Source organism: Dysidea avara, chromosome 1, assembly GCF_963678975.1.
Source record: "Dysidea avara chromosome 1, odDysAvar1.4, whole genome shotgun sequence".
Taxonomy (NCBI): domain Eukaryota; kingdom Metazoa; phylum Porifera; class Demospongiae; order Dictyoceratida; family Dysideidae; genus Dysidea; species Dysidea avara.
Window position 1 is genome coordinate 43,944,964 of NC_089272.1, and position 19,058 is coordinate 43,964,021.

At 36.6% G+C, this 19,058-nt stretch overlaps 1 protein-coding gene across 3 annotated transcripts in view; it reads left to right on the plus strand.

Annotated features, from left to right (window-relative positions):
* LOC136265414 (uncharacterized) overlaps positions 1 to 19,058 on the plus strand; it is a 33,510-nt gene that overhangs the window by 12,983 nt on the left and 1,469 nt on the right. The window contains exons 1-3 of one of the 3 annotated variants that reach the window (XM_066060272.1): positions 15,097 to 15,211; positions 15,486 to 15,833; positions 16,549 to 16,836. In XM_066060272.1, coding sequence (XP_065916344.1) covers positions 15,157 to 15,211; positions 15,486 to 15,833; positions 16,549 to 16,836 — 691 coding nt within the window. In that variant the 5' untranslated portion in view covers positions 15,097 to 15,156. Of the gene's footprint in view, positions 1 to 15,096; positions 15,212 to 15,485; positions 15,834 to 16,548; positions 16,837 to 19,058 lie in introns of those variants that run through there. The other 2 variants (XM_066060275.1, XM_066060264.1) reach the window with 2 other exon arrangements.

The following is a 19,058-nucleotide window of genomic DNA, read 5'->3' on the forward strand; positions in this document are numbered from 1 at the left end:
GAGTTTTAGTTTTGCACCGGAAATAAATTGCATTATTGGCTAACTGTAAAATTTTCCGTCAGTAATCAAGCCATTGCCGTTAGTTTATACTTGCTCTGAGCAATCATTTCCATACTTCAGCACACCTAAAGGTGTTAATTTGCACGAAACTGCAATATTTGTTGGATCGTGGAGGAAACATATGGAACAATTCAATACAAAAAAATGACAGACTGCTTTATTAGAGTGTTTGAAAATCTTTCTGTCATATAACAGAGATAGCTATACTGAGAGATGATTGATGTATACAAACATCTTTAGTTGTTGATCAGTTGCCTAACTAACCAATGAAATCCCTACAAGTGCAAATTATATTCATATGGAAATATGTGACAGTAAGCCTTTTCTATGTCGCATTAATTTTCTTTAACATGATTCATTATTGAAGAAAATTCATTAGCTCATACAGTGCACATAATAGTTGTCTCAAGGCAAACCCTTCAATTTTTCTTCAAGTGATCACTGTTTACTGTAATCCAAACCTGGCCGACTGCTTTATTAGAGAACTTCAAAATAATTGTTATCGTATATCAGAAACAATTGTACTTAAAGTCAGTTGCTCTGTATTGCCTTCTTTAGTGGTCAGCTACTTACTTATTCAGGTAATGGAAATCCTTACAAATGTTAAGTATATTCATATATACATACCACTCAATGAGACAGGTATGACATATTTGGTTTCTTAAATGTTATTCATTATTAAAGCAAATTCATTGGTCCATATGATGCATATAGCACTTTACTAAGTGTCTATACACACAAACTTTCTGAAGGTGTTATGTATATCAATGAAATCCGTGAAGACTGTATTTACATACTCTAATAGAACATTCACTGATGTCACAAAATTGTTTCCATATGATTTTCGCTAAATCGGGTGAGGCTGGTCTCAGCCAGATGGTCAACAAACTTCAATCCACACCATATTCTGCACACAGGTACTTGACTTGGAGGTGATCACTGCAGTAAATGTTGCAGTATTTCCTGCAAGTCTGCTGTGCTCCAGATCACGAAACGTCTTTTTTTTCGCCGATCGGCGATGCGCGCGACGCCACTACCAAATATTAATTAATTATATTAAACTACCTATACTCCAAAGTAAGAGTGGACAACCTCTCAAAGCTTGAGAGAGAGTTTTGGCTCAAAAGAATAACATTGTAAATTACGACGGCGAAAATCGATCAAATTCAAGGTATTTAGCGTTATTTTCACTAGAAGACATGGACGAAATTTGCTGCCACTCTAGTGTTTTCTTGATTAGATCTACCCGTACACATGACTATAGTTTGTAAGTCGATTTGAAGATATCGATTTTTTGGTTTGCGGACCCTATAATAGAGCAGTCACAGTATAGTCTTTTGAGGAGCAGTGTAGCAAGCTATATGTATACAGTTATAAGTAAGGAAATGTAGTTGGTGAGGGCATCTATGGTGAGGGGCAGCTATTGTCAGCAGGCGAAGACCTTTTTTTTGTCTTCAACTTACAGTTAGGCTGAAGTTGCAATTCCAAAGTGAAAAGTCTGGATCTGCATGCCCCTGGACAGACAAATTTGTGACCCAATTTTGGAAAACCATCCTTTTGGGCACATGCAAAAGTTGTAGGAAAATGTGCCCAAAAGAATGGCTTTCCAAAATTGGGTCACATTTGTTATCAAAACAGACTTTGCTATATTGTTAAATGAAATTACCATAGGTACTGTAATCCACTGCTACAAATACTGTATCATACTGATTCGGTGATTGTGTAGGACATAGGAATACAGTGATTAGTGGTCACTGTAGTTGGGAGGCCACCTCTCTAAAATACCAACTTAAAATTCCTCGGTATGTGAGAAATTTAAACAGTAATCCACATGTCTATATTAGCCACCACCTTATTAAGGTAAGAAATTTTGTCCTGAAGGTGACTGGCTCAGACAGGCTCTGTGTAATAATTTCCATATTAGCACAACCATAACTACTGTAGTAAACTGAGCTACCAAACTATGTATAATTTTCTTTATAAGATCTATATTAAATGTGTAGCAATCTCAACCAATTTTAATGCTATAGTTTTTGTCTAGAAACACAAAGTACCCTTACAGTTGATGATGGATTAGTTATGATGCATGTACACACCTATAACAAGCATCATTATTTTAACACACAGCTAAATATCCACTGTATACATAAGCCATTACAAATGGCATTAAAATACCACAAGGACAAATTCATGGCCAGTATTTGGCAGTAGGCTACTTATAAAAATCACAACTGGACGTGATGTTTATAAATTAAAGCTACGACCCACTATATAGTTACTGACATATTTAATGAACAGCATAATTTATCTGCAATTAGACATTTACTACTGTATTGAGTTTAAAATTTGTTAAATAAGTGGGTACCTGTTCCTCTTGAGACACCTGCCTAATAGCTTAGTGTGAACCAAATGCAACCAAATCTGAAAGGGTGTTATGGCCTTTCCAATTGCATTAACCTGGCAACCCATAATGTGACTTGTGAATAAGGCACCAGCCTGAAATTTGGTTACTTTACAGTTTATACCGCTAACATAGTGGTATATTTTTAAGGTGATAGGGTAAACACATGTCATGAAGAGTTATGAATAGTTGAAAAGGCTATTGGACCCCTTTTTCAGATCCAGTCACAAATGTAAATAAACTGTGACATGTCATGTACTGTATGTATATGGCATGCAGTACTACTCAGTATAAAATATTACCATCATAGTATACCATAACCATACCCACTAGGAAATTTCTGTAAATGGAATGTAAAATTTAAGGTTAAATAATGCGACTGTTCTATTAGAGTATTCTGAAATTGCAATGTGATGGTATAATGGTGATTGCTATATTAGAATATTTACATTCACAGAGCTGCAATTGTGCTGTGTGGACTGGCCTGAAAGGAGGATATATGTACATATGCGTCCCCCACATTTCATGATGGTAATTAAAGGTCCTGTTATTGAATAAATAATACAGTGTCAGTATTCTCACTCATATTGTACTCTAAAAGTAACAGACCTATGAACAGGGGTTTAGAGCCTTTCCAAAATTTCTGACTTTGACTAATCATATCTCCTCATATTTATAACTGATCACTTTGAAATTACATCAAACAATAGTGGTATGTTAGCAGTGTAAGGTGACCACATTTCAAGCTGGTACCTTGTTCACTAGTCAAGTTATGTGTTGCCAGGTACATGCAATTGGAAATGCTATAAGACCCTTTTAACAAATCTGGGCACATTCGACTACCAAACATTATTGTATTAAATTCTTAGTTACCTGACTATTGACAGAGTTCCCTGGAATTCTGAACAATGTCACAGAGTTCCTTCTACCATCTTCTCTCTCACCAATCACCTCTTAACACATATCATAACTTACTACAGTATTAAAACTAAACATTTTATTATTTACATTTTTTCTCTCCACCACACAAGTAGCATTATTGAAGACATGGATAGTAGTCTCCTGGATGTGTCTGCAGATATCATCGGTGAGACCCCCAACAAGAAGCCTATGTCCCCGAGGTCATTTGCCAAGGACATTGTTGAACGCCTTGCAATAGTAACACCATCAGGTAGAGTCGATGCCGCCGAATCCTTAAGTTCCAATAACAAGATGCTAATTATATAGTAGTAAACTCTCTGCGGTAGTGTTAGCCAAAAAACTTTGATGAGTCATAAAATACTAGGCCTACATCAAATATGCCAGCATCAAATATGCTAGCATAATAGGCTGGAGTGTTATACCAGAATAATGCTAGTACAATATTAGGTGGATACTTAAAACTACGGAGCTTAATTCCATGAAAGTAGATCAATACTCCCTAATAGAGCAGTCAGTAGAAACTGATATCAATACTCTCTAATAGAACAGTCGAAATACTCTAATAGAGCATTCACTGATTAACATGTTCCAAAACAATTGTAAACAATGTTGCTAACCTAGGAGCAAAATGCAAGCATAATGGAAACACCGAAGAGCATAATGGGTGAAAATTTAGGGAAATTCCTGAAAGCATTTTGGGCAAAATTTTGAGCATATTTGACTCAGGCCTAATAAATACTCATGAACATGGATACTATTATAGTAATAGAAATTTTACTGTATAGCCTAAATATTTTAAGGAAGAAATTCACTGGTTCTGCAGTTTTGTGGGTTAACAGCAAAAATTAATTTTATCCTCGAAATATTTAGACCTCAATATATTTTGGGTTTGTTTGCAAATTCACGAAAATTTTATTTTTAGCTACCTTGATAACATTAACCCTCAAAATAGCTATAATATAGTATACTATACAAAATGCATGTAGCTGTAGCTGGATCACTTATTGGGTGGGACAGCACTAGTGTTCTAGATGTGTACAAAGGAATGGAAAGCAAGCTATATGTGATGTAAAAAATAACATTGGTAAATTTGATGTACAGGGTATTTGCACTAAAGGAAGATTAATCCACACAAAAACAGCCAAGCTGTGAAAAAATGGTGCGGCCTTAAAAAGCCTGGGTGAAAAAAGTTGTGAAATCAAAGGTGGTGGCCAAGAAATGGCTGCAATGATGTTAATGCTAATAAATTTTAACAATGCACACAGCCATTATTAAAAATTTTAGCATTAACATCATTGCAGCCATCTCTTGGCCGCCACCTTTGATTTCACAACTTTTTTCACCCAGGCTTTTTAAGGCCGCACCATTTTTTCACAGCTTGGCTGTTTTTGTGTGGATTTCACTCCTTTTTGTACTTTACAAGGCCCCAAAACCAGCCTATGGCTGACTTTGAGGTTTGTCTTTACTCACATTTCTTCTTTTCTATGTAGATACAATAATGATTATTGAAGACAGACTTATAAATGTATTTCATTGCATGATTTAATTCAATATTTGATAATATTATTGTAATACTCTAATAGAGTGCACAGTTTTTTGAGGACTTCTAATAGAACATACATAGAATGTTCTAGAACAGTCTAGAACTTCTATTGGTAGATCTATGAAATTACAAACGTTTGACTATAAGCAGATTTCAACTAGAAATTTCATTTATAAAGCAGAAATTAAGTGAGGTGATCAGTCAAGGTAGCAGTGGTTCAGTGGTTAAGGATGCAGGTGTTAGGTATGGAGGTCCCTGGTTCGAACTCTGGTAAGTTTTTTTCGACATTTTTTGCACACCTTTTTTACCCCGTGGTGACTGCTCTATTAGAGTATCTCGATCCGCGATTTTACACTTGCTTAGTTTTTGCTTTATAACTTTGTCGCTGTAACTCTATTGCTATTCAAACTATCAAAAGGCGCTGCTACGATGATCAGCCTATCTACACACAAATTTTCAAGTTATTTCTATGCTTGGTTTACCCTGTAGCCGTGACAGAAGTTTGATCTGTTTTTACGTGAATAAACGTCCATAACTCCTTGAATACTACTCAGACTTACAACAAACTTGGTATGTGAATCCACCGTTACACGTTCTTAATTTGTGCCAAAGATCGAGGCAATCGAGTTACACGTTTGCATTTTATAGCAATTTTTGCAAAGTGTGCGAAAAGAAATCGAAGCCCCCGTAGCCCCCCGTACGGCATAAGAAGAAAAAAACGAAGAAATTAAAATGAAATTTTGGACCCCCATATCTCGCAAATGGCTGTTGCGAATTTAATCTAATTTGCTGTGTGGCGTACCCTACCTGGGGGACAGCTATAATGCAAAAATAGTGTGCTTTGGAGAAGAGGCCATGGAGCTATGCATGCGTGAAAAAGCTGTTTTCTTTCTTCCTGTAAATATACTCACGGTGTGGTCGCCGGCTTTCTTGGCCGCACGACACACTACCGTGTGTCTTGAGCTATAATGCAAAAATAGTGTGCTTTGGAGAAGAGGCCATGGAGCTATGCATGCGTGAAAAAGCTGTTTTCTTTCTTCCTGTAAATATACTCACGGTGTGGTCGCCGGCTTTCTTGGCCGCATGACACACTACCGTGTGTCTTGATAAAACTGTTTGACAATACCCTTTTTATTATTAGTGTATGACCCCCCCTTTTGAGTTTCGACCTTTATATGAACATAGATTTCTTCAAAGGATAAAATCAAATACCAGTATTCTATAATAACCATGGAGGACAATGACTTTTAAGCTTAAAATATTTAATTTGTGCCTAATCTTCCTTTGTGGTCTTCACTTCTTCTTTGTGCATTGAGTTTTGCACAAAATTAAAGTTAATACATATGGGACATGATGTGGGTGGATTTACATTTTTTAAATTTAATAGCAGTGCGGGAGACTACAGACATGAATCCCTATGCATCCTGCACACAGTTCTTAGATAAAAACTATACTTAGGCCAGGCAAACTTAATAGCTTGAATAATTGTTTCTCAGTCCCGCCCGTATTCCTTTTTTACCCCACCATCTCTAATTTCATTATTCCAGCTGTTATTGTGCACATGTATTTTGATACTAAGAAAGCTGGCTTTCATTTTACAGTACAGCAAATGTCACTTGCATCTCAGAAGCGGTAGTGAAATGTAAGTACTAGTTCTTAAAAGGCTTTAGCTAACCTTTATAGTAACAGACAGCTTGTTTTGAAGTATTTTCTTTAATAATGAATATAGAAAAATGACCTCCTACCTGCATGGAAATCCGAATTTCCATGGATGAGAAACAAGTACTCCAATTTGGCTGGCCTTATATAGATTAGTTTTTATCCAAGGACTGGAATATGTAATAGAGTCAAGAAACTTGGATGCATTTACTTACCTACTTTACCTATCTAGTTAACGAATTGTATATGATTGTACTATTTGAGGTTCTCACTCCCTGCTGAGCTGACTGCCCACTCAGTATATAATTTTCAATCAGAATCCACTAACGAGTTATCAGCAATCAAAACTTCTTTCTGCATTCAAGTGTATGAAGGATGCATCTTGTGTATTGCTTACATACCATGTCTGTTTTCATATGTATATCTTTCCTCAAAACCTACACCTCAACACATTAATAGATATATGAATGTTCTATTAGAGTCTCAAATTTTCAAGACAACAATAAAAGGGCTCGTGTCCCTGAGAGATGTACGAAAATTTTATGTTACTGTTGTTCTGTACTAGATGCTGTTACCCACTCACCCAGGGGTGTTAGGCTTCTGCTGTGAACTTTAGAAATCTAAATTTCAATAGGGGGTTTCCTGAAACCTTTGAAAAACCCTCCCTATAACACTACAGTGGGAAGCTGAATTATTAAACATGTTAACTCTACCAACACACTAGGTAATAATTTTAAATTTTGTTAGCATTCATATGGGTTTCATGAAGCTACGTATATAGCCATAATTGTTCAAATGTGACTGAGTTACCAAAATTATATATAATGTGTATTATAGTGATTATGGCACTTTACTTACATGTACAAACATTCCTGCATGTAACAGTACAGAATGATCACCAGCAATAAATTGGGACTGACTGCAGGTGTCACCTACGACAGGGTAGTTGAAAAAGGTGAATATATGGGTATGGATGTGGACACGGACATTTTCAAAATACACTTTTACATCTATACAACAGTTATTTCCATACCTAACGTTGTTCTGTACGGTAGTCTTTGTTTCTAGGCTCAGACATAATCTATGCGTAGAACTTATCCATTCATAAGCTCATGTGTGGAGGATTGGCTAGCATGCTACAAGTATTATAGACGATGTACTGTTGTACAAGTGCTCTAGAAATCTAATACAGTTATGTAATTGTAGAGATCCACCCTAGTTTACTGTCGTAGGCTATAGATCCAGGAGTTCTCAGCTTTCAGTATAGGGTACAGGTGCTTATACCTACTAAGGTCCTGGCTTGCGAGGCTAAGTTGGGGTATGCCAGCTAAATCTCTGTGAGTATGCATTAGATTCTATAGTGTGTGTACAATGGTATATATGTGTAACACTTTGCATAGGCAGATCAAAGGAATTTTTGGGTAACCATATCTGATATTATCTTGTGGTCAGGGCATTATCTGTATAATGCCCTGTGGTTAGGGCATTATCTTTATAATGCCCTCCAACTCACGAAGTAGTGGTACTGCCCGGTTTGCTTTATAAAAAGCTCAGAATGAAATTGATCATGGGAATAAATTAATGCTCATGTGACTATTATCACGAGTTGGAGTTTGGCCACAAGTAGCACTCAGATGGAGTATCCTTGCCATTCTACAAGTTGGGAAACATTAGTTGAAGGTGAGAACTAGTCTTATTGCACATACACAAGCATTTTGGCACGTTGTCAAATACGGACCATACCCACATTACAGACAACACAAGTTAACCATGCTGCAATGAAGCTTACCCCTTATGCCCTTAGTATGTATGTGTTGAGCTGGATCCTCAAAAACATTTAATAATTCATGGATGCAATTACACATGATCTTAAAATTTAGCTCATTTGCAGCACTGCTCAACCTGCTAAAAATATTTCAAAATCTTTTTGTTCAAATGACTGACACAATATTTACGGCCAATCAAAATTTTCACCATACATTTCATATGGGAAGCCATAAAAGTGCAATGTCCATTTGCAGCCCTTTCCCAAACTTGTAATGGAGCCAAACCATATGTGCCTGTTGTTGACACCTTTGCGTCACCACTAATCATCTGGTTGGCTGAAATGTTAACTCTCTTGAGAAAAAAAATCCACTTTTAATTTTTAGCTGTTTTTCAGGATCCAGCTCAACTTGTACATACTATAGTATATGTTGCAGTTAGTCTTTAAACAACTCAATAGCATTAAAACACTTGTAAATTCCCCGTGATTTGCAAAAACTCAACATTTCCATGATAACTTTAGGATTCGTCCATTTATTATAACAAACGTAGCTACAACGTTACCTGCTGCCTAACTACAATCGAATCTTTCAGGCATGTATTTAAAATGAACCCAATGGTTACACTCATATTGGCATGGGTAATTAATCACCTGGCAGGCTATTAGCCTGCAATAAAAGTGTTGCATAATAATTGTAACACGGGCACTCGTGGTCTGCCTGATATGTCCACCCTTAGCCCTGGGGCCTGCGGCCTTCATGCTTTGGGTGGACATAGCCATGTTACAACTATAAAATAATGTATGGTACTCTGTAGCGTGCTAGCCTATCCTCCGCACATGCGCTTATAAATAGATAAGTGCTACTCGAAGTCAATTTCTATGTCTGGAAGCGAAGACTACTGTATAGAACAACACTAGGTATGAAAAATAACTGTTGTATTAACATATTTTCGAAAATGTCAATGTCGGACACAGCTCTGTCACGACAGTGAGATCAACAAATTATCAAAGTTTCTGTTGTAGGATAGCTGCATGATGCCTACACTGTGAAAAAGGTGGGATATAAAATGGTATTTCCAGTGGCTTATTGAATACAAATAAGCTTTAATATAAACCCTGTATTATACTCATGTTCTACTTTAGTATAATGCATACTATACTATTACATATATGGTTTCAGTTTATTTACCACATTACCTGAAATAGTTTATATCTAGTATAATTCCCACACTATACCATCACATATATGGTTTCAATATGTTTAACACATTAAGTAAAGCCTTACATGAGATTGTTAGTATAGTATAGGTTATATCAAGCTTTTTTGTATTCAATAAGCCACTGGAAATACCATCTTATATCCCTCTTTTTTCACAGTGCTACCTAGCATACATGTGTACAACCATGCAGAGAAATTTAGTTAGATTTGCAACTCTATCCAGGGACCTTCCAAACACATAGAAAATACTTAAGTTCTGTTATTCAATTAGTTTCAGTGTATAATTAACAATTACTAACAGTTAATTGAGTAACTGCAAATTTAACTAGTTTAGTGCATAATTAAATTTATTTGGCTAGTACAATAAATGTATAATATTTGCTATAATATAGAAACAGTAGAACAGCAATCATCAACGTTATCAGTTGTCAGTCTGGTAGTAATAATTGCTCTCATTACTGGTTAAGCATTATACAAGCTAACTTTTTGTAATTGCAGAAGCTAGCTGCATTACAAAATTAATGTACTGTCAAATCTACATAATGAACTCTTGGTACAATCATATCCTGAATTGTGCCTAGCTGCTAAAAGTGAGGAGCATCAACAAACAGAATTACTGAAGTGACAACAGCATGCTAGAAACAGTCTGCAGTTGACAAATAGCAACTCCTTTAGAGGACGTGTCAGTAGCTGAGTATGTTAACTCAAACGTACCTGCCAGATCCACCAACCAGCGGAAGTGCTATGTATGCGGTAGTCCAAATCACCTGGCAAACTGATGTGATGCTAAGAAACAAGAAAGCCAGGGCCCCAAGAAACAAGATGGTAGTAGCTTGAACAGGCCTAACCAAATAGGTACCAGTCAACCAAAGAAAGCAAGCATGGTTGTAGCAGAACAAGATACACCTGTGGAGTCGAGTAGTGCTACCACTGACACCTTGGATGAGGGTGAAAAAGAAAAACTTTAAACCTCCCGACATCACTCCACGCACATATGATCAGAAGCCCTTCACATTAGATGGTCACATGGAGCTTGATGTGGAGTTTAATGACAAAAGGATGGAGGCCACAGTTTACATAAAAATTAATACCCATGATCAGTTATTCCTGGTGTTTGCCGCCAGCTTGGCATAGTTCAATATCACCCAGATGTCCGTGTTTGGCATGCACTATTTCTGAAGTGCAAGTGGTAAGGAGTGTTCGTGTTTTGCCACAACAGTGCCGTGTAGTCTCTGTAAAGCTAGTAGGTACTCAGACAGGTCAGGATATGCCAAAACAGCTCCTACTAGAACTGGCTAGTCTAGACAATATGCTTCAAGTAGAGCCAGCCTTGCTTTCATATAGTGCCTATGGAACCTATGACATTACTGTGGATAACTGCACCGGGTTCACACACATTTTGGAGGAAGGTGTGAAGAATAGCTGAAATTGTACCATCAAGTGACTCAGAAAGGCTGGAATATCCTAGAATCAATCAGGTGACGATGACCTCAGAGACGATTAGCTGGCGAAGAACAGAATTGTGTCACCTTGTGGATTGTAGTGAATCTGGCTTGCTACCCAGTGAACGAGATGATTTGAAATTGATTCTGTTGGAACATCATCAGGTATTCAGCTGGAAAGGAGGTGAAACAGACCTTATGCAATTTGAAATCAATACAGAGGATGTCGTTCCAAAGAAACAGCCAACACGGCAGATCCCACATGCTGCACAACAAGAAGTAGCTCAATTACTCAAGGAAATGCAGGATGCCAATGCTATAAAGCCATCCATAAGTGCATGGGCTAGTCCCATAGTCCTGGTGAAGAAGAAAGACTGATGGCACATTAAGGTTCTGTGTGGACTATCGTGCCCTCAATAAGATAACTGTTGCTGATGCATTTCCACTCCTAAAAATTGATGATCTGTTGGACCAGCTAGGGAAATCCCGGTACTTTAGTACACTGGACTTAAAGTCAGGCTATTGGCAAATACAAGTACACCCATCTTCACAGGCAAAGACCGCTTTTACAACACATAAAGGGCTCTTTGAATTTCGGGTAATGCCTTTTGGTCTTATGAACGCTTCCGCTGCATTTCAAAGACTCATGCAGCAGATTTTAAGTACTTCACATCAAGAAGGTTCTCCTAACTTTGTTGCTGTATACCTTGATGACATACTCATTTTTTCTGAGACATTTACTGATCACAAAAACCATATCCAACAAGTGTTACAGAAGTTGGAGGAGGTTAATCTGAAACTCAATCCAAAGAAATGCCACTTTGGGTGTCAAGTAGTGGAGTGTTTAGGACATACATATCCTCATTCCTCACACCAAATGGGTTACAACCAAACCAAAGAGAATCACAGCTGTCAAAGAATTTGCTACTTCCTAGGATGTAAAGACAGTGAAACAGTTTCTGGGATTAGCATCATTTTACCGGAAGTTTGTCCCCAGTAGTTAAGAAACAGTAGACTAGGCTGATTAAGTGCATGTGTATGTCCATGGATGTACACATAGCTTATACAATGTTGGTATTTTTATCTATGCTACTGTACAATCTTTATGCTCACATGCATTTTAACATTTAAACATGAGGGAATAATCCTGCACATATGCAAGTGTCTAGGGCACACATTCAGACACACTTCTCCATTATTTAGTCTTGGTACTGTCAATCAAGTGCTTTGTCTTTAAAAACTTGCATGGCACCCTACAGATTAGTAATTCACCGAGTACTGATAACCCTGTAGGTACAGTACAACAAAAAGGGACTCACTGCAGTATACATATGAATAAGATTAACTATATATATTACATATGTACTTACTGTAATTTTTATTTAACTGAACATTATCAGTGAACATCATAACAAATTTTAAGTTGTGGCACTGGTTGCCATCTTGTCAGTTAAGACATAGATAGGTACATAGAATATACTACAGTATCTATGGTTAAGGTTACATTTCCTTGTTGAAAGTACTACACAGCCACATACATATGAACTACGTATGTATTTGCCTACTGATTTTAAGTCTTGAACTATTGCAATTTGCATGAACCATGGTCTATATATAATTATAAATGGTTGATATAAAGAGTATAGATATACAGGTATATAGTGTACATTGTGCAAAGTATGCTGAGCATCCAGAGCATGCTCTATCTAGGAGGGGTCTGGGGGCATGCCCCCAAAAGGAAACGTTCAAAAAGTTTAGCTTTCTGAGATAGCATCTGGCAACAATTTTGACTGAATTATATCATGTGCATTGTGAGTAACAGCATGTTGAAGGAAAGTGATCATCATCAGTCTCTAGCAGTGGTAAATTTATAAATGCTAGAGCTGTCCTGTCATACAGACAGCTACATAATTTTAAAGTTCAGTTCAGTTTCAAGGGGTCTTATGTAGCTACTTCTGTTAACTTGTAAGATACAGTAGGTTACAAAATAAAGTTTACGTTTCGTAATTGTAATTACGGTGTGATTACTAAGTAATTACCATGTTTGTACTGTAATTACATTTTGACCGTAATCCGTAATTATGCAAAAAAGTACGTTTTTCACCAGCCATATATACTATAATTTATACTAATAGTTACCAATAGAGCATAATTCGTAATTACGCTTTGCAATTACGCTACTACAGCGTAATTACAATTATGAAACGTTAACTTTTTCTGCAGCCTACTGTACCTCTCACTAGCATCAGCATCGTTTTATATTTGGAAAAAGAAAGCATGCAACCCAATTTACCCAAACACTATTAATTTTTGTTTGTAGATAAAGCTGAAAATTCCCGGCACATATATTAAGCCTTAATGGTTATTTTTGGAATTGCAAAATGAATGATTGAGTACACAAAAAGTGTAAAACTTTTTAACTTTAAGGAATTCAGAATGTCTGTGGGATAAAGTTTCAGCTTATATGCTGGTCTTTTTGAATGTTCTGATTTTATTACAGTAATTGACTGTTCTGTTAAAGCATTTTGATTTTTAGCTGGCGGCTTCGATTTAATCCTTACAACTAAAATATCATGTCTCATTGTTATGTTAAACACTCTCCATGCTTACAATGCAATTACACATATGGATTCTACTAGCATATACTGTTGTAAAAAATTAATCACCCAAGCACCCCTAAACCTACCCTTGAAATGTGAACATTAGAGTTAGTGGCATGAATTACCATCAGTGGGTGTGCAAGGTTTTAGCAACGTGGTCTTCAACGATGCCTGTAGTAAAGGGGAAAAGGCTAAAAGGAAGTATCAAGGCCAACCATAGACTGGCTTTGGAACTTACAATTACAAAAAGGAGTGATATCCACACAAAAACAGCCAATTAAGCTGTGAAAAAAGATGCAGCCTTAGTGAAGGAGGGTACTGATAAAAGCCGGAATGAAACGGAACGAATAGGGGCGCGCGCCAAATTTTAAAAAATCGTTTTAAAAGGATTGTGCACTGTTTCCAACTTTCACATAATAACTAGGAATTGGTTTGCTTCTGCTATAGACACGCTAGAAGTCATTTGATCGATGGCTCTATTTAATGCCCACTGCAAGAATGCGTTGTACAATCATCTAAGCTGAACAACGATCATTTAGCTAAGCTGTTAACCTATTTTTTGTAAGCACTGTTAATATAACATACTGCAGTTTGCTAACTCTCGTAAATCGCTGTCAATAATAGTTGAATTATAGTTGCTTCAGAAAACCAGCGACACTTGTACTAAAAAGGCTTGAATATCGCTACAACATGAATATACTACAGTAGTTTACCTTTTGGAATGGTACGAAAGTACTTCTACATCAAGATTAAACTAAACTGGATGGATTTTATCTCGGATTTTATTTATACACAACTTGCCACGTGGTGGGCATTTAATAGAACTTTCGAGCGAACGATTACTAGCATACCTATAAACAGAAACCACCTAATTCTAGTACAATTCTAGTTATTGTGTGACAGTTGGAAACAGTGCACAATTTGTTTAAAACGATTTAAACTTGGCGCGCCCCCCGATTGATTCCGTTCCGCTCCATTCTGGGTTTCATCACTACCCGGGTGAAGAAAGTTGTGAAATCAAAAGTGGCAGCCAACAAATGGCTGCAATGATGTTAATGTTAATAATGGCTGTGTGCATTGTTAGCATTAACATTATTGCAGCCATTTATTGGCTGCCACCTTTCTTTTTTTTTTTCCAGGCCTTTTAAGGCCACACTGTCTTTCACAGCTTGCCTGTTTTTTTTTTGTGTGGATATGTATAACCAAGTCAATCTCTAAAAGAAATTTCATATGTCCACAGCCTACTGAAGTGTTTTGAATACTGTGGAAAGCCTTATATCAATGCCAATCTTGAAACCATATAGACTAATTTAATAGAGATATAATTTATCGTCTTCCCAAATGTCATAAACAACCATATTTGACAGGTTTCACACATGACCTATCTCCTTATAAAGTAAATTTTATATTACAAAATTACATCACCACTCTTGGAACAACATGTATTACAACTGCAATATCTACAAGTCTTGTCATTTTGGGTGTAAGGAAGTTACATGGAATGTTACTCTCTGTATTATAATAAGTTTTGATACATATCACATCTATGGATAATAAAGTGTTTATTATAATTACTTGTCTTGTTACAGCAGCATCAGCAGGTTAGCAGAAAATTCCAGTTAATCATGTGTGCATAAACAATGTATACAAGTCAGTAACTAACACCAGTATAGTTATTACTATGTATGCTAATTTAGATGTAGTGGAGTCTAGTACCATTTTATATAGCTATGTTTTCTGTCTTGTTAAAATTATTTTTTAGAGTTTTTAAGCTTTGTTACTTAAATTACTTTTGCTTTAATTCAGAAATTTTTTGAGTGTCCAGAGGTTGTATGTATCAACTTCACACATATGAAATGTATTGTTTATGTGTAGCTCTCATTATCACTAATGGTCCACAAGACACAACAGTGTGTATCAATCAAGTGGTAAATTGTACATGTGGATTTACTGGAGCTAATCCTTACTCAGTGGTACCAAGCTGGAGAATCATTAAGAGGAATAGAAATGGAGTAATAGTTAGTAATCAGACTATCAGTGGGATAGATATCATCTTTAGCACTAATGATGGACTGGAGTGGATAGTTGATTCACTTAATGGAAACAATAGTGTGTTAAGAGTTGGTCCAGTGGATGGGACTGATGACCACTCATCATATCAGTGTATCTTTGCATTGTTGAATAGAGTTATTGAGAGTACCATAGGAACTCTTACAGTATTTGGTAAGTTAGATTTATGTATTGACCAGAGTGTTAATGAACAAAGTACACACAACCATGATTAATTACATACGTATCTCAAGTATGAGTATATGGAGCACATGTATTGTCTCAAGAAAACAACAAAAATTTATTGTACTGTAGATTATTGAAGTATCTAATGAGGTTTTTGTATAACTACTTACCAAGCATAAGAGCTGTAATGATGTTTAAAATAATTCAACACCTTGTTGACATCCCTACTACTTCTCATAAAACAAAAAAATGCAAAACAACAATTAGCTACTTAATTAATTGTTGCTAGACCAGCTTAAATTGATTGATGTCCTTAGAGTCACTTATGTACTGAGGTAGAGAATTCCAAATTTTGAGGGAAAGAAGGGATCAATTCTTGTCATCAGTCATATGCCTTCTACCGGCCTCTATAGTGATCTGTGCATCATAGCTACCTTTTTCAGATGTATGCACAGTAATAATGAAGACAACCACTACAGTTTTGAACACAATTTTGCAAACCTTTGATCATGTTCATTAGTTACTGGTAAACAGAGTGTTTACAGAATTTACTTACCAGCCTAAGGCCAGCATACAAGTTTGCATGCAGCAGTCATGCTTGATTGACATATATTGACCTACTCATGTACATGTATAATATTATACGTACATTATTCTGTAGATATGCTCATGTACATACAACTATAGCTCCATGCTTATACAGACCCACCACCACCCATCAACATCACAGTGGAGGATACCGGTACCACTTTCATCACTATATCATGGATCAGTACATCAGTTGGTAGCATGACTTATGTTATATCATTATCATCTTCAACTGGTGATGTGGTAATGTCACACATTACTAATGATACTCAGTACACTATTAATGGACTAACCAGTAATACATCATATAGGATCAGTGTTGTCCCTAGTGTGGGAATGTGTCAGGGAGAAGGAAAAGAAGTGATGGTGAATACAACCAGAGTGTCACCTAGCATACTAATAGGTACGCTACTGTATATAATTATAAGGAAAAATTAAGTTCAATTAGAGATCATAGAAATGAAAAGTAAAGAAACAAGGGAGGTCGCCTATACCTACAGATATACTAGTGGACATTTAACCCCTAATTCAGTCTATCTATAACTAACCAGCCATGACGCAGGCAGGCAGGCAGGCAGGCAGGCAGGCAGGCAGGCAGGCAGGCAGGCAGGCAGGCAGGCAGGCAGGCAGGCAGGCAGGCAGGCAGGCAGGCAGGCAGGCAGGCAGGCAGGCAGGCAGGCTGGCAGTCGGTCAGCAAAAAATTCTACTGAATAAAAAAAAAAATTCCATAGCAACCCACCTGAAGTATTTTTGGCTGTTTTGGAGACACTTTTACGCTAGATTGATTTTGATTTGATTTTTTGACATTCAGCATAGCTGTTCTTTCATGCCTGAGTACATAAGCATAAAAAAGACAAAGTACCAAAACAAAGAACACACACAAAATAAATAAATAAATAAATGATAAATACAAAACAACAAAAAGTTACACAGTTAAATATACTCACACATTAACTATTTTTAGTCATTTAGTCAGATAGTGAGACTTATAATTTATGAGACAAATTCCCCATGCTTGCGGGGAAGTTCAAATGACAATTTATTCTGCCAGCAAGTGGCACTATGTCAGAAATATTGCTGTGCTCTAACCATGTGACAATGAAGACTGTTTGCAAAATAGTCCTTACATCGAGTGTTATGGGTATGTGGGCTACCAAAAATATTGTTGGAAGTTGCAGGCACTGGCAACTAGAATATTGATGGTGAACTGCTGCCAAGCTACAGATCTTGATTTCATCAGATATGTTAGGCAACCAAGCTGTTCACGTGGCACATATACATGGTCAAATCTTTTAAGAGATAAAACCACCCTTACTACCCTATTCTGCATATGGCGCAAGTGACTAACCTGTTGATTGAGAAGAGAGAGTCCCCACACTGGTAGAGCATACCTGATATGCAGTAAAATCAAAAACTCCTTCAACAACTTAAGAAGTGGAACAGGAAGATTTTTGTGATTGCACCCAATGAAATATGTGACCGCGCCTGCAAAAATAGGGCACATGGGTACATACAATTTTCCTACTTTTTCAAATTTTCATGACTCATATGCTATGGCTATGCAGTCTTTATTAAACATTTAATTGGCAAGCTTTATAATGCATTGTCAAGTCACAGAATGTGGATATTCCATTCCAGTACTGAGGTATGACTTGTCATGCCTGGTCACATATAAATAGTAAGAACACTTGTGACACACATCAGACACTTGAGCGTTTCACTGAAGACAACTAGGCCTGAGTCAAATGTGTTCAGAAGTTTGCCCAAAATGCTTACAGAATTTCCCAAAATTTATGCTCTTCAGTGTTCCCATTAATGACTCTAGGTTAAAAACATTTCTTACCATCATTTTGGAACATTTTAATCAATGAATGCTCTATTAGAGTATTTCACTACAAAGTGGCTGTTCTATTAGAGAGTATCGACCTAAGGAGCTAGTTTGCAATTTCCTCTGACTGCTCTAGTAGGGAGTATAATTTATTTTTAAGGAATTAAGCTCCATAGTTTGAAATATCCACCTAATGTACTAACATTATGCTGGCATATGTGATGCTGGCCGACAACAGTAAAAAATTATTCCTAAATAATAGCATTGCTTTGTGATGGCTTTAAGAGGCTGGTCTTCAATCATAACAGGAGGATATACTGACTTCCTTTTGTTGTGCTTGGAAGAGAATCATATCACACTTGGTTTGCTAATGTTACACAGCATCTTGCTCTGGAAAATCCACTTAAAAATAAGTCATGTGATAACTTCTTCTACCTGATACCTTCTTCTTCTACCTACTTCCTCTTGATTCTTCTTAACCAATACTGCCAAGGCACCATGAAACTATTGCAAGGCTGATTCTGGTCAATTGTTTGTGAAAAGGTGCTAACCTTCATGATCCCTAATATACAGTACTATACTGTATGAGTTGTATGTTAGATAATTTATGCTGTTAGCTTATAATACTACAAATGTTTTGTGCTTAGTATAAGTATGTATTATATACAATAACCACTGTTATTTTTTGTCATGTATAGATAGCTAAGAGAAGTTCAGTTTGGCATCCTGAAAATTCAATCAATCTGTCCACGCAGCTTTTCCAATCATACTCATCAGTTACTTGTATGCTATTAGCT